At 36.8% G+C, this 12,402-nt stretch overlaps 1 protein-coding gene across 23 annotated transcripts in view; it reads left to right on the top strand.

Annotated features, from left to right (window-relative positions):
• CAB39L (calcium binding protein 39 like) overlaps window positions 1-12,402 on the top strand; it is a 216,759-nt gene that overhangs the window by 143,695 nt on the left and 60,662 nt on the right. For all 23 annotated transcript variants that reach the window (XM_063697381.1, XM_055359855.2, XM_055359869.2 and 20 more), the window contains 2 exons: window positions 1,099-1,240; window positions 4,451-4,615. In XM_063697381.1, coding sequence (XP_063553451.1) covers window positions 1,130-1,240; window positions 4,451-4,615 — 276 coding nt within the window. In that variant the 5' untranslated portion in view covers window positions 1,099-1,129. The remainder of the gene's footprint in view (window positions 1-1,098; window positions 1,241-4,450; window positions 4,616-12,402) is intronic.

Genomic DNA, 12,402 nt, shown 5'->3' with positions numbered 1-12,402 from the left:
TCTTCCATGAAAGGAAGAGTCAACGTAGCAAACTTTATTGTCTTCTTTTAAGAAATCGCCACAGCTACTCCATCCTTCAGCAACCAACAACCTGATCAGTCAGCAGCCATCAACATTAATGCAAGACTCTCCAACCAGCGAAAAGATTAGGACTCACTGAAGGGTCAGGCAATAAATATTTTTATAAATTAAGTTATACATATTGTTTTCATTTTGTTTTTGTTTTATTATACTTTAAGTTTTAGGGTACATGTGTACAACGTGCAGGTTAGTTATATATGTATACATGTGCCATGTTGGTGTGCTGCACCCATCAAGTTAGATATAATACTATTGCGCACTTAATAGACTGCAGTATAGCATAAATATAACTTTTATATGTACTAGGAAAAACGAAATACATTTTGTGACTCGCTTTATTGAGAAATTTGCTTTACTGCAATGGTCTGGAACCGAACCTACAGTATCTCCTAGGTATGTCTATACATGAATGCATTTGGCTTCTTTTTAAAATTCTACTTTAATGCAAAATATTTGATCATTGATTATTATGCATTCAGAGAATAAGTTTATATTTTTTAAAATAATGGAAAAAAGTATAATTGACTCAAAGAGCCAGAAATGTCTAGGACATTTAAGATAGAATCATATCTAAACTACTGTGCCTTTCTCTTTAGTGAAATAGTTCATTAACTATGTCATGGAACTTCTTGTAATAATAGCAGCTAAGCATTATAGAATACATATAGCTAAACATTATAGAATATATTTATTATTATCACTTTCTTTGGTCAAAATATCTAGTTTTACATATCAACTTGGACTCTAAAATTATTTCTTGTATAATCCTTATGTTTCTATTGCAGGAAAGATTTTAAACTTTGTATAAAAACTTTCAAGCAAAACTTTAAAAATATCTTTTTAAAAATATATATATTTAAATTTGGCATAAAACTTGAAACTCATTTTAATTTGATCACTTTTAATGTTTCAGATTACTGAATTCATGTTATTGAAAACTTATAAGACATATTGGTATAAAAATTTAAGCATATATAGAGTTAAAGTTATAATTTTTGTTGGCTTATTTGTTTTTAGCATTCCATATTGGAAGAAGAGATTTCTACACATGAAAAAAATGCCTTTGTTTAGTAAATCACACAAAAATCCAGCAGAAATTGTGAAAATCCTGAAAGACAATTTGGCCATTTTGGAAAAGCAAGACAAAAAGACAGACAAGGTAAGAGCTAAAACAGTAACATTATGATTAAAGTACATGCATTGCAATGCCAAAAACCAATGTAAAAGCTTAATGAAGAATTCAAAATATGGTCTGTGATGTGCACATAGAGCCTCTATAAATAGATTTAAGTTGATTTCAGGTTTTATGCAACTGATTATTATTTAGTCTGTTGTGATGAACTTTAGGTTCACTCTCTAGAGACTCTGACCACACAGGATCCCTCTAGACTACACAGCTTAAAGATCTAAAAGGTTATACTGGTGTGTAATGTTACATTTACATGAAAGGTAAAAAGTTTTTATTTAAAGATTGACTGATAGTTTCTGTTACAGTGAATCTCATTTTCATACGGTTTTAAGGTCTTATTAAGTGGGGCTTCCTCACAGGAATGCTAGTTATTCCTTCAAAGGGATATTGAATCCTGTATATTCGATTTCTCTCTAAAGTTTATGGCAAGATTCAAGATATCTATAAAAGAAATACACGAGTTCATAGTATCCTTCTATTCCAGTAAATGATACAATCTTGAATTCTACAAGGGGTGTAGAAATAGCTTATTCTAATTCTAGTACACTTTGTAATATTGAGCCAAATCTTGTCCCAAATAGAAGAAAAATGGCCTTTTTGCAAGTATAAATCTAAATGGTAAAAGAGAGAAAAAAGAAAAAAACCCTTTTTACACATTTTCATTAGTAACTAGGAAAAGGCCAACTAAAACCACAATAAATTCAGATTACACAACTACTGTCTTGGCAAAAATGAAAAGGTGTGATGATGTTAAGTGTTGACAAGATGGAGAGCAATGAGGACTTTCATTAACTGTGGATGATGACATATACATTGATGTAACTGCTTTGAAAACCAGTTTATTATCTGTGAAATATGAAGATTGCATGTACTAAAATCCTGCAGTGCCACTCCTAGTTATAAACTCTAGAGGTATTCTTGCACATCTGCACCAGGAAAAATGTACAAGAATGTTCATAGCATTGTTGTTAATAAAAAACCTTTCATGGAAACAACCCAATGTCCTTGAACAGTAGAACCAATAAAAAAGTTGTGGTATAGGCATTAGTGTGGAACATTAGAAAGTGATAAAAATTAAAGAACTTCTGCCTACATGCAACAGCATAGATGCATTTCTCAAAAATAATGTTGAATGAAAGAAGCAAGTCATGAAGGGGTAATGTACTGATCCATAAAGTTGAAAATCAGTGGAACTAAGCTATATTGTTTCAGCCTAAGTTTTCTCATCTATAAAATAAGAATAATAAGAAATGTAAAGACATGTTTGTCACAAGAGATATAAAAATATTTACATCTGAGCTGAAAGGGGCCTTCAGGTGACTCCTGGGTGTTGAAAATGTCCTGTTTCTTGACTGGGTGATGGTCATAAAGATGTTTGCTTTATGATTATTCTTAACTCTCTCTTAAACATACTTTCCATGTATGTTTAAAGCACTCTTCTGTGGATATATCTCACAATTTAAGATGCTTCTGGTCTTTAGTACATTAAGGATTGCTTCAGTCAGGCTATTAAGGATATGAAAAATTACTTTTTAAAAGTAGTGTCAGCCAGGCGCAGTGGCTCACGCCTGTAATCCCAGAACTTTGGGAGGCTGAGGTGGGCAGATCACCTAAGGTCAGGAGTTCGAGATCAGTCTGGCCAACATGGTGAAACCCCGCCTCTACTAAAAATACAAAAATTAGCCAGGCACGGTGGTGGGTGCCTGTAATCCCAGCTACTAGGGAGGATGAGGCCGGAGAATCGCTTGAACGCAGGAGGCGGAGGTTGCAGTGAGCTGAGATCGTGCTGTTGCACTCCAGCCTGGGTGACAAGAGCAAAACTCCATCTCAAAAATAAATAAATAAATAAAAGTAGTGTCACCCAAGAAGCAGAGCTAGAGAAAAATAAAAATAAATAAATAAGAAAAGTTGCATCACGCTACCATGAGTTATTTTTATGTAATTTGCCTTATTCTACTCATTTCCTTCTTCATTTATAATGATTACAATATTATACTTAAAAAAGTAATGAAAGTATATTTCTTTAAAATATTCAGACAAATTGTTAACTAAATTAGTCTGCTCTCCTTTCCTACCTATATTAATTTTAAAGATTTTTCAATTGAGATATTAAAAAATAACATACCATATAATTCACTATTTAAAGTGTACAATTCATTGGTTTTTAGTACATTCACAAAGTTTTGCAACTCACCGCTATCTAATTCTAGAACATTTTCATCACTCCCAAAAGAAACCCTGGAGCCATTAGTAGTCATTACTTATTTCCCTCTCCCCCAGGCCCTAATACCTACTAATCTATGTACTTTCTGCCTCTATGGATTTGCCTCGTATTCTTTAAAATATAGTGAGTTTTTTTTAAGTTTCATAGATAGCAAAAAAGACAGTGATTCTGTGTGAGGAATAAATGGATTGACAAAGAAAGCTTATGAGTTTTGACAATTTAAAATCTTACACTTGGACCATTCAAAAATGAGAGGAATAGGGATTTGTTGAAAAACCTTAACACAATGCTTTAAATAAAGATCAGTAGCTACTGATAAGTCTTCAAAATGGAATCAATTTAATTTTCAAGCATAAAGTTTATATTGAATTGCTAGCAAAATTAGACAATGAGTGTGGTTTAAAAGATTATTGGGCCGGATGCAGTGGCTCACGCCTGTAATCCCAGCACTCTGGGAGGCTGAGGTGGGAGAATCACTTCAGGAGATCGAGACCATCTGGCTAACGCAGTGAAACCCTGTCTCTACTAAAAATACAAAAATTAGCCGGGCGTGGTGGCGGGTGCTTGTAGTCCCCGCTACTTGGGAGGCTGAGGCAGGAGAAGGGCGTGAACCTGGGAGGCGGAGCTTGCAGTGAGCCAAGATTGTGCCACTGCACTCCAGCCTGGGCAACAGAGCAAGACTCCATCTAAAAAAAAAAAAAAAAGATTATTTAATGTATGTTGACTAAGTAGAAATACCAAAGAGCTGTTTTATATAAATAAATTTTATAATACTTATAATATTTTCCAAAATAAAAAAGGCAGTGCTTACTGTTTTTGTTTGTTTGTAACTGTACCATTAATTATAAATAAACAGAGCCCAAGACCAAGAAGTGGTTTTTTGGATTATTTGTTTGTTTGTTTATGGCCTAAAAATTTTTATTCTTTTAACCGTTAGCATACGTTTTGGTCACTAGGCTTCAGAAGAAGTGTCTAAATCACTGCAAGCAATGAAAGAAATTCTGTGTGGTACAAACGAGAAAGAACCCCCGACAGAAGCAGTGGCTCAGCTAGCACAAGAACTCTACAGCAGTGGCCTGCTGGTGACACTGATAGCTGACCTGCAGCTGATAGACTTTGAGGTAAGCCAGCTGTAAAAGGACGTCAGTGGTGCTTTTCAATTTTAATATCTATCTATCTATCTATCTATCTATCTATCTATCTATCTATCTATCTATCATCTATCTATCTATCACTATTCAACTTTTGCTTTTCATTATTGCTTTCCATGTGTTATTTTTTAAAGTTTTTTTCTAAAATGTCTACAATTAATCTATTTTTTACAAAAGCAAAAAGCCAAACTATAGTTAAGTTTTATGCAGCTAGGTAGCAAAGATAATGGTTAATAGAAGTAATAATAAGAAGTAACATTTGTTGAATGCTTGCTATATGCCAGGTACAGTTTCAAGCATTCAACTTATTGAATTCTTAAAACTACCTTTGTGTTTAAAACTGTGTTATTAGCCCCATGTTATAGATGAAGAACCTAAAGTTCAAAGATATTAAGTAATTTGCCCAAAGTCACTCACTTACTTCAGAGCTTCAAATTCAGACAGTTCTTTTAATGAATATATTATACCAATGATTTAAGAAATGTGTTAAATGCTAGTAATATGCTTATCTCCTTTTGAAAGCAATTATACCTAATTTACCTAAATAATAAACTGACTAACTAAAACAAAAGCTTAGAAATGTAAGTGGTGAATATGTCTAGTCATTTTATTATCTATTGTGTAACTCAGAGGTGGTGATTTTTCAGTGAGAAATGGATACATAGACAAGTTTGGGCATTGACTGTTGAGGCGACAGAAGTCCTGGTTTGGCTTTGTTGCTTTGTTTCTATCACACTACAAATTTTGTTCGTATCAGGTAGGTACTTGGGTCTCCATTCATTCTCAGAGATAGAGGAGATATGCAAAGTGAATAGCTTTTAGTTTTGTTCACTGAATAAGTGGAAGGAAAACTAATGACAGTGATTACTGTGATTAGACCAAGATCAGGTCAGGGCTTTGGGGATCTGTGGAAGTAGTAGCCTACAGCTCTCTGCACAAGTTAGACCAGGGAAGATTTTAGCAGCCAAAGCAGAGGAGGAGGAGGGCAGAGCCAGGAGGCGTGCAGTCTGGTTGTGGCTAGAAGCAAGACCACGTGGGGACCCCAAAGGGCCCAGACTTCAGTTCATCCTTTCAGTTACAGCTGTCTTTTTCTTTCTTTCCCTTCCTTATTCTATCTCTTTCTCTGCCTTTGGCATTTTCTGACCCATAATCTTTTTCTTTTTTTTTTCCATTTTTTTTTATTATACTTTAAGTTCTAGGGTACATGTGCACAACGTGCAGGTTTGTTACATATGTATACATGTGCCATGTCGGTGTGCTGCACCCATTAACTCGTCATTTACATTAGGTATACCTCCTTATGCTATCCCTCCCCGCTCCCCCCACCCCACAACAGGCCCTGGTGTGTGATGTTCCCCTTCCTGTGTCCATGTGTTCTCATTGTTCAATTCCCACCTATGAGTGAGAACATGCAGTGTTTGGTTTTTTGTCCTTGCGACAGTTTGCTCAGAATCTTTTTCTTTTTCCTCTTGCTTGGCTTGCTTACTCTACCTCTCCATCTTAGGTCCCATTTCCTTTTAAAATCAGCTATATGTGAAATTAAAGTATAGTCTTACTGTATCTATATACTTTTCTGTTTCTTTTATTTAGTTTAAAATTAGGTATTATGCACACTTGTAGAAGCTGTGGCATAGTGAAAAAAACACTTGACTCAGAATTAGAATTGTTTAGAGTCCCAGCTCTGCTATTTCATGGTCAGTAACTTAACCTCTTTGAGCTTAAGTTTTCTCATCTATAAAACAGGAATAATACGAACTTACTGCATTGTTTTAAATATTAAACTAAATAAAAATATATACATATATATGTTGTGTTATATAGGGACACTAAATATAAATGCAAACTGTATACAAATGTCAAGTAGTAGTATTTTTTCATTTCCTCTTTTTCTCAAACTCAGGAACTAAAGTTAAGTGTAAGCTGGTTTGTTTTTGTTATAACCCTTGATTTTTTTTGTTATAACCCTTAATTTGTTTTAGATTTAGTTGGTCAGTGACCATAAATAGGAAAATGATTCCCTATTCTTATAGTAGTATAGTTTTATAAATTTTCTATTGTTTTGCTTGTTTCTCTGAGAACAGCAGCATATTAAGCTACTGTCGTCATTAATTCATAAGTACGCTTGAGTTAGTTTATGAGATTAACCCAATTTGCAGTGGAGTGCTGGAAGGAATATGACTAAGGATGGTTACGTTTTGAAGAATGAGTCAGGGATGAGATGTCATCAGGTTCAGTGACCTGTAGAAGCCTTGAGCAGCCACAGAACCTCATAGGTTCAAAGTGCTTTCCAAGAACTGGGGAGTTAGGGAGGAGTATACCAAAGAAAAACTTTGGGTGCCTTACAACTTTCTTTGGCATTGGCTCAGATAACAAAAGTGGAATGTAAGAAACAGTATGCAAGTTCCCCTTCTTTTATGTGGCACATCAAATATAAATTAAAAATTTTGAGAAGAAGTTCATTTAAAAATTATTTTGGAATTAAGACATTTAATTGCCTAAAATAGACTTGTACATTTTTATCAAGTAAACTTTTATTCTCTGGAATCCTTGGAGAAAAGAATTATCTTTCTGAACATTTGAATTTTCCATATAGCTGAAGATTAAGCCTTCAAATGCAGAGTTAAATTGATTACTCTTGTGGATTACTTTAATTTTTAAAATAAAATGTATTATATACTTGCCTTCCCTCCAGAATAAAATACTAGATATAATACGTTTTTAAACTGATGATTCAAAACTATTATGAAGATTTGTTATTGTGATAATAAGATAGGCAATTCTTAACTTTATTTATTCAATTGACATGACACATACCTAGAACATAATTATAAGTGAATGTGATACTCCGTAGATGCAGCCATTATCCTTCTCTAGCCTGTAGAAAAATATATACTTCCTGGTTGAATGAATAAATGAATGAATGAAAAGGAGTGAAAGTTTAGTACAGTTCCATTTTAAGCATTCCAACTATATACAGTATTTTCAGGAAGGAGGCAGCCAGCATTCCTAGCATTATTAGCCTACTTATAGAAATGTACTGTGTTATCTCTATGAACTGGAGGCATGGATGATCAGCCTGCAGGCAGCAACTCTCCTTCTCAAGCCTAAAGTATCTATGTAAGCTACTGACAGCTTGATAAAATTCCTTCTGACTTCAGACTTAACTCCAACGACACAGAACCCCCACCCCCATGTCTCTTGGTTCATGGCTTGCACTGGGACAGCCACTTCTGTGTTACCTTGAGTACTAGGACTGTGTTTGCCACACCTAGTGGCATGTTAATTTGTGAATTGATTGAATGAATGTAGTAATGAGAATGAGATATCAAAGCAGAGGTAAAAGAATTGGACCAAAAGAAGGTATTGGGACATACCAGTGAGCCATTTTTCTGAAGGAATCAGTAAATTGTTTAGAAGATAATTCAAACTCTTTGGAGTGATGATTATATGATTTCAGTATGTGAATAGCCTCTCCTGGTGCTTCTTTGGATAGCAGAACAGTCATTTGACTGTAAAATTTCTGGTATGTTTTGATAACAGAAAGGAAAAATTATTATTTTAAGGATGGACTACAGCTTTTGCCAGATAACCTAGGAGAATGGCACATTCCTTACAGAGAAAAAAAAGTGAATTTTTGTTTAGAAGATACCTTGATTGGCTTTTTTGTTAGTTTGAAAGGCTGAAGTCTCTAGGCAATGTCTGTAAGGAAAAGACTGAAAGAAAAAAGCTTAGATTTCCTTGGCAGAGAAAAGTAACAGAAATTTGAGAAATGCCCTCTTTGGCCAAGGTTGATAGGAGTAGGAAATAGAAGAAAGGAGAAAGGTTTGGAGGGAGGGAGAGAGAGGGATCCAGAACCATGACAAAAGGAAGATGTTCATGGAGAAAGATGATCAGGAAGACTGAGGAACCTTTCATAAAAGTGATCTGTAGACTTCAGCTTGAAGGTGTTTCTGCACTGTGCTGTAATTATCCTTTGTTCACCTTAAACCTTTGTAAACGAACTTTGTACTAATAATACATGTTGAGGCCGGCGCAGTGGCTCACGCCTGTAATCCCAGCACTTTGGGAGGCCGAGGCGGGCGGATCACAAGGTCAGGAGATCGAGACCATCCTAGCTAACACGGTGAAACCTCATCTCTACTAAAAATATAAAAATTAGCCGGGCGTGGTGGCGGGCGCCTGTAGTCCCAGCTACTCTGGAGGGAGGCTGAGGCAGGAGAATGGCGTGAACCCGGGAGGCGGAGCTTGCAGTGAGCCGAGATCGCACCACTGAACTCCAGACTGGGCGACAGAGCGAGACTCCATCTCAAAACAAAACAAAAACAAAAACAACAATAACAAAATACAAGTTGAGTGAAGAAGGGGTGGTTTTCTACACTTGGAGTAAACTGAGTGTTGAAAAAATAAGCAGTTGCAGGAAACAAGGCAATGAATAGGGGTTGAAGGGCGCTGGGAGCAGGGGTTTGGAACCCTGAGCTGACAGCAGTGATGGTGGCTGGCAGCACTGACTTAAACTGGATGGCAGGGACTGACTCAGGAATCTTTGACAAACCTACTTCTCTGTCAGGAATCTAGAGGAAAGTGGCCCACTGGGGTAGGGACAATACTGGAGGATCCGGCTATCATCATGTGAATAATGGCTAGTTAGGAGGTCGGCCTTTGGGTTAAATAAAAATCTCATTATGTAGCTATAAATTTTTATCTAATCCTTTAAGCCTTAAAATTGCAGACAGAAAAGAACCATTTCAGCATACTATTATGAGGTTCAAAAAATGATTTGTGGCTGAGTTTGCAAGGCTTCTGATTTTTATGGGCTCAGGATCAAACTCAGCTGTGTTTTTTGAGGTTTGGCTACTATTCAAGACACAGCTTTAGACTCTTTGATGTTTTGAAACACAACGTGATAAGAGATCAAAGGAGGGAAAATGTATTGCCTATAAGGCCTGATACATTCATTTTAAAGGCAGGTGTGCCTTGCAAAACTAGGGTGGATGCAAAGTGAACTGTTCAGGCTGAACAAGCAGCTCAAAGAAGCAGAAAATTGTCTTCTATGGTAACTTAATCCCTAATGATTATTTCTTGCTACATTAAAAAAAATCAGCAAAACAGGCCCAGTGCAATGGCTCACGCCTATAATCCCAGCACTTTGGGAGACTGAGGTGGGAGGATTGCTTGAGCCCAGGAGTTTGAGACCCCCCTGGGCAACATGGCAAAACCCTGTCTCTACAAAAAATAAAAAAAATTAGCAGAGTATGCCTGCCTGTGGTCCCAGCTACTCAGGAGGCTAAGGTGGAAGAATCACCTGGGCCCAGGTGGTTGAGGCTACAGTGAGCCAAGATTGTGCTACTGCACTCCAGCCTGGGTAATAGAATGAGACCCTGTCTCAAAAGAAAAAAAAATAGCAAAACAAACACTCCAGGATCAACTTTTCCACTTTTCATTAAGCCATTTTGTAGTCCTACATTTTGTAAATGTTTATCCTCTAATAATCTTTTTCTATTCCCTGGACCTGATTAAAGTGGTCCTTGGCCAGGTGTGGTGGCTTATGTCTGTAATCCCAGCATTTTGGGATACCTAAGTTCAGGAGTTCGAGATCAGCCTCGCCAACGTGGCAAAACCCTATCTGTACTAAAAATACAAAAATTAGCCATGGCCATGGTGGCATGCACCTGTAATCCTAGCTACTTGGGAGGCTGAGGCAGGAGAATCGCTTGAACCCAGGAGGCGGAGGTTGCAGTGAGCCAAGATCGCACCATTGCACTTCTGCCTGGGCAATAAGAGTGAAACTCCATCTCAAAAAAAAAAAAAAGAAAGGAAAAGAAAAAGAAAAAAAAAAGTGGCTCTTTACGTTTGGTTTTATTACTGTAAAAATATAACAGAAATCATAAAGCCTTAAAATACCAGCTTTGACTGTACATTATACATTTAACAATTTGAAATGCTTACTATGCGTGTCAGCCATTGATTTTATTTAATTATGTTTGGTCTTGATTTTATTTGATTGTGTATATATTTTGTGCCCATCACTGGACAAATTAAAGAATTTACAATCTCAGGTAGGGAAATACTATGTCATAGAAAATGGCATTTTATGTTATCATTACCCTATTGCCCTAAAGCTTAATGAATATAAGCTTTAGAAGGCCTTTATCCTATAAAGGAATATAATTTATGGGTGATTAAAAATGGCATTTGTCATCAGGCTTTTAATTAGATGTGAAATCTGTTAATTGTTTGTAATAAAATTAAGACAGTGACCATTAGTTTGATCGTACCAGACATTTTAAGGAATGTAATCTGCATAAGGATGAAGACTGCTTGTGCTGTGTATAAAGTGTTGTGTCTGCCCACTCCCTCTGCTTTCTGGGGAATGCTCCCTCCTTCTCCACTCACATGGTTACCATGGGAACAACCATTTTGGGTGATATGACACCCTGGACAACACACAGCTGAATGACCTGCAAGTGGATATCTGACCAAAAGAGGGCCAGAGGCTTTCTGCAGGAATTCTGGAACTAGAACTGAGACAGAACCCCAGTATTTAGCCAGGTGCTAAAGATAGTAAATGCAGTTTTTCCATCAGTGGTCATATTTTTCACTATGTGGACTAAAGAAACAGAAGAAGCCAGCCTGCAGAGAAAATAGAATGACAAAGTTATTGGGGCAGTGGGGGAGATAATCTCCCATATAAATTCCCACAGATGGATTTCATGTAATATGTAAATTTAATATATTTAAATTTTTTTGAGAGCAACTTTGAGCTAGCTTGTAGTTTCATTCCCTATATCTTTCCCAATATCTATAAATTAGTCCAATTTGGATTTTAGTCCCCAGCAAGATCCCTCACTAATCCATTCAGTGGCTACCCCTCACCCCGTAGACTGTTCTGCGTATCTACTTCTGCTACTGAAATTCAGCACAACCATTTGCTCCCACCCACCTCAACTCCCCCGCAACACACCAGCAAGAATAGATAAGTCCCTGACTTCACTGGCTATAATTTTCATTTTTAAAAATTATGATACAATTTATAAATAGTAACATTCACCCTTTTTAGTGCACAGTTCTGTAATGAAGAACAGTTCCATCACCCTAACAAATTCTCCTATGCCGGCTGGGCGCGGTGGCTCATTCCTGTAATCCCAGCACTTTGGGAGGCCGAAGTGGGCAGATCATGAGGTCAGGAACCCGAGACCATCCTGGCCAACATGGTGAAACCCTGTCTCTACTAAAAATACAAAAATTAGCCGGGTGTGGTGCTGTGCACCTGTAGTCTCAGCTTCTCAGGAGGCTGAGGCAGGAGAATCACTTGAACCTGGGAGGTGGAGGTTGCAGTGAGTCGAGATTGTGCCACTGCACTTCAGCGTGGGTGACAGAGCAAGACTTTGTCTCAAAAAAAAAAAAAATCTCCTTTGCCTCTTTGTAATCATCTCCTTTTCCTGTCCTCGGCCTCTGGCAACCATTGATCAGTTTTCAGTCCTTATATTTTCACCATTGCAAAAAGATTGGGTAAACAGAATCATATGTATGTAGCCTTTTGAGCCTGGCTTCTGTCAGCATAATGTATTTGAGATTCATCCATGTCGTTGCCATGTATTGGGAGTCTGTTGCTTTTTATTGCTGAGTAGTAGTCCATTGCACGGATGGACCACAGATCATTTATCCATTCCCCACTTGTGGGATATTTTACATATTTCCAGTTTCTAGCAATTACAAATAAAGCTGCCGTTAACCATTTACATATAGTATTTAGTGTG

The sequence above is a fragment of the Gorilla gorilla genome, chromosome 14 (assembly GCF_029281585.2).
Source record: "Gorilla gorilla gorilla isolate KB3781 chromosome 14, NHGRI_mGorGor1-v2.1_pri, whole genome shotgun sequence".
Taxonomy (NCBI): Eukaryota; Metazoa; Chordata; class Mammalia; order Primates; family Hominidae; genus Gorilla; species Gorilla gorilla.
Note: the sequence above shows the minus strand (reverse complement) of the source record. Positions and strands in the feature narration are given on the sequence as shown.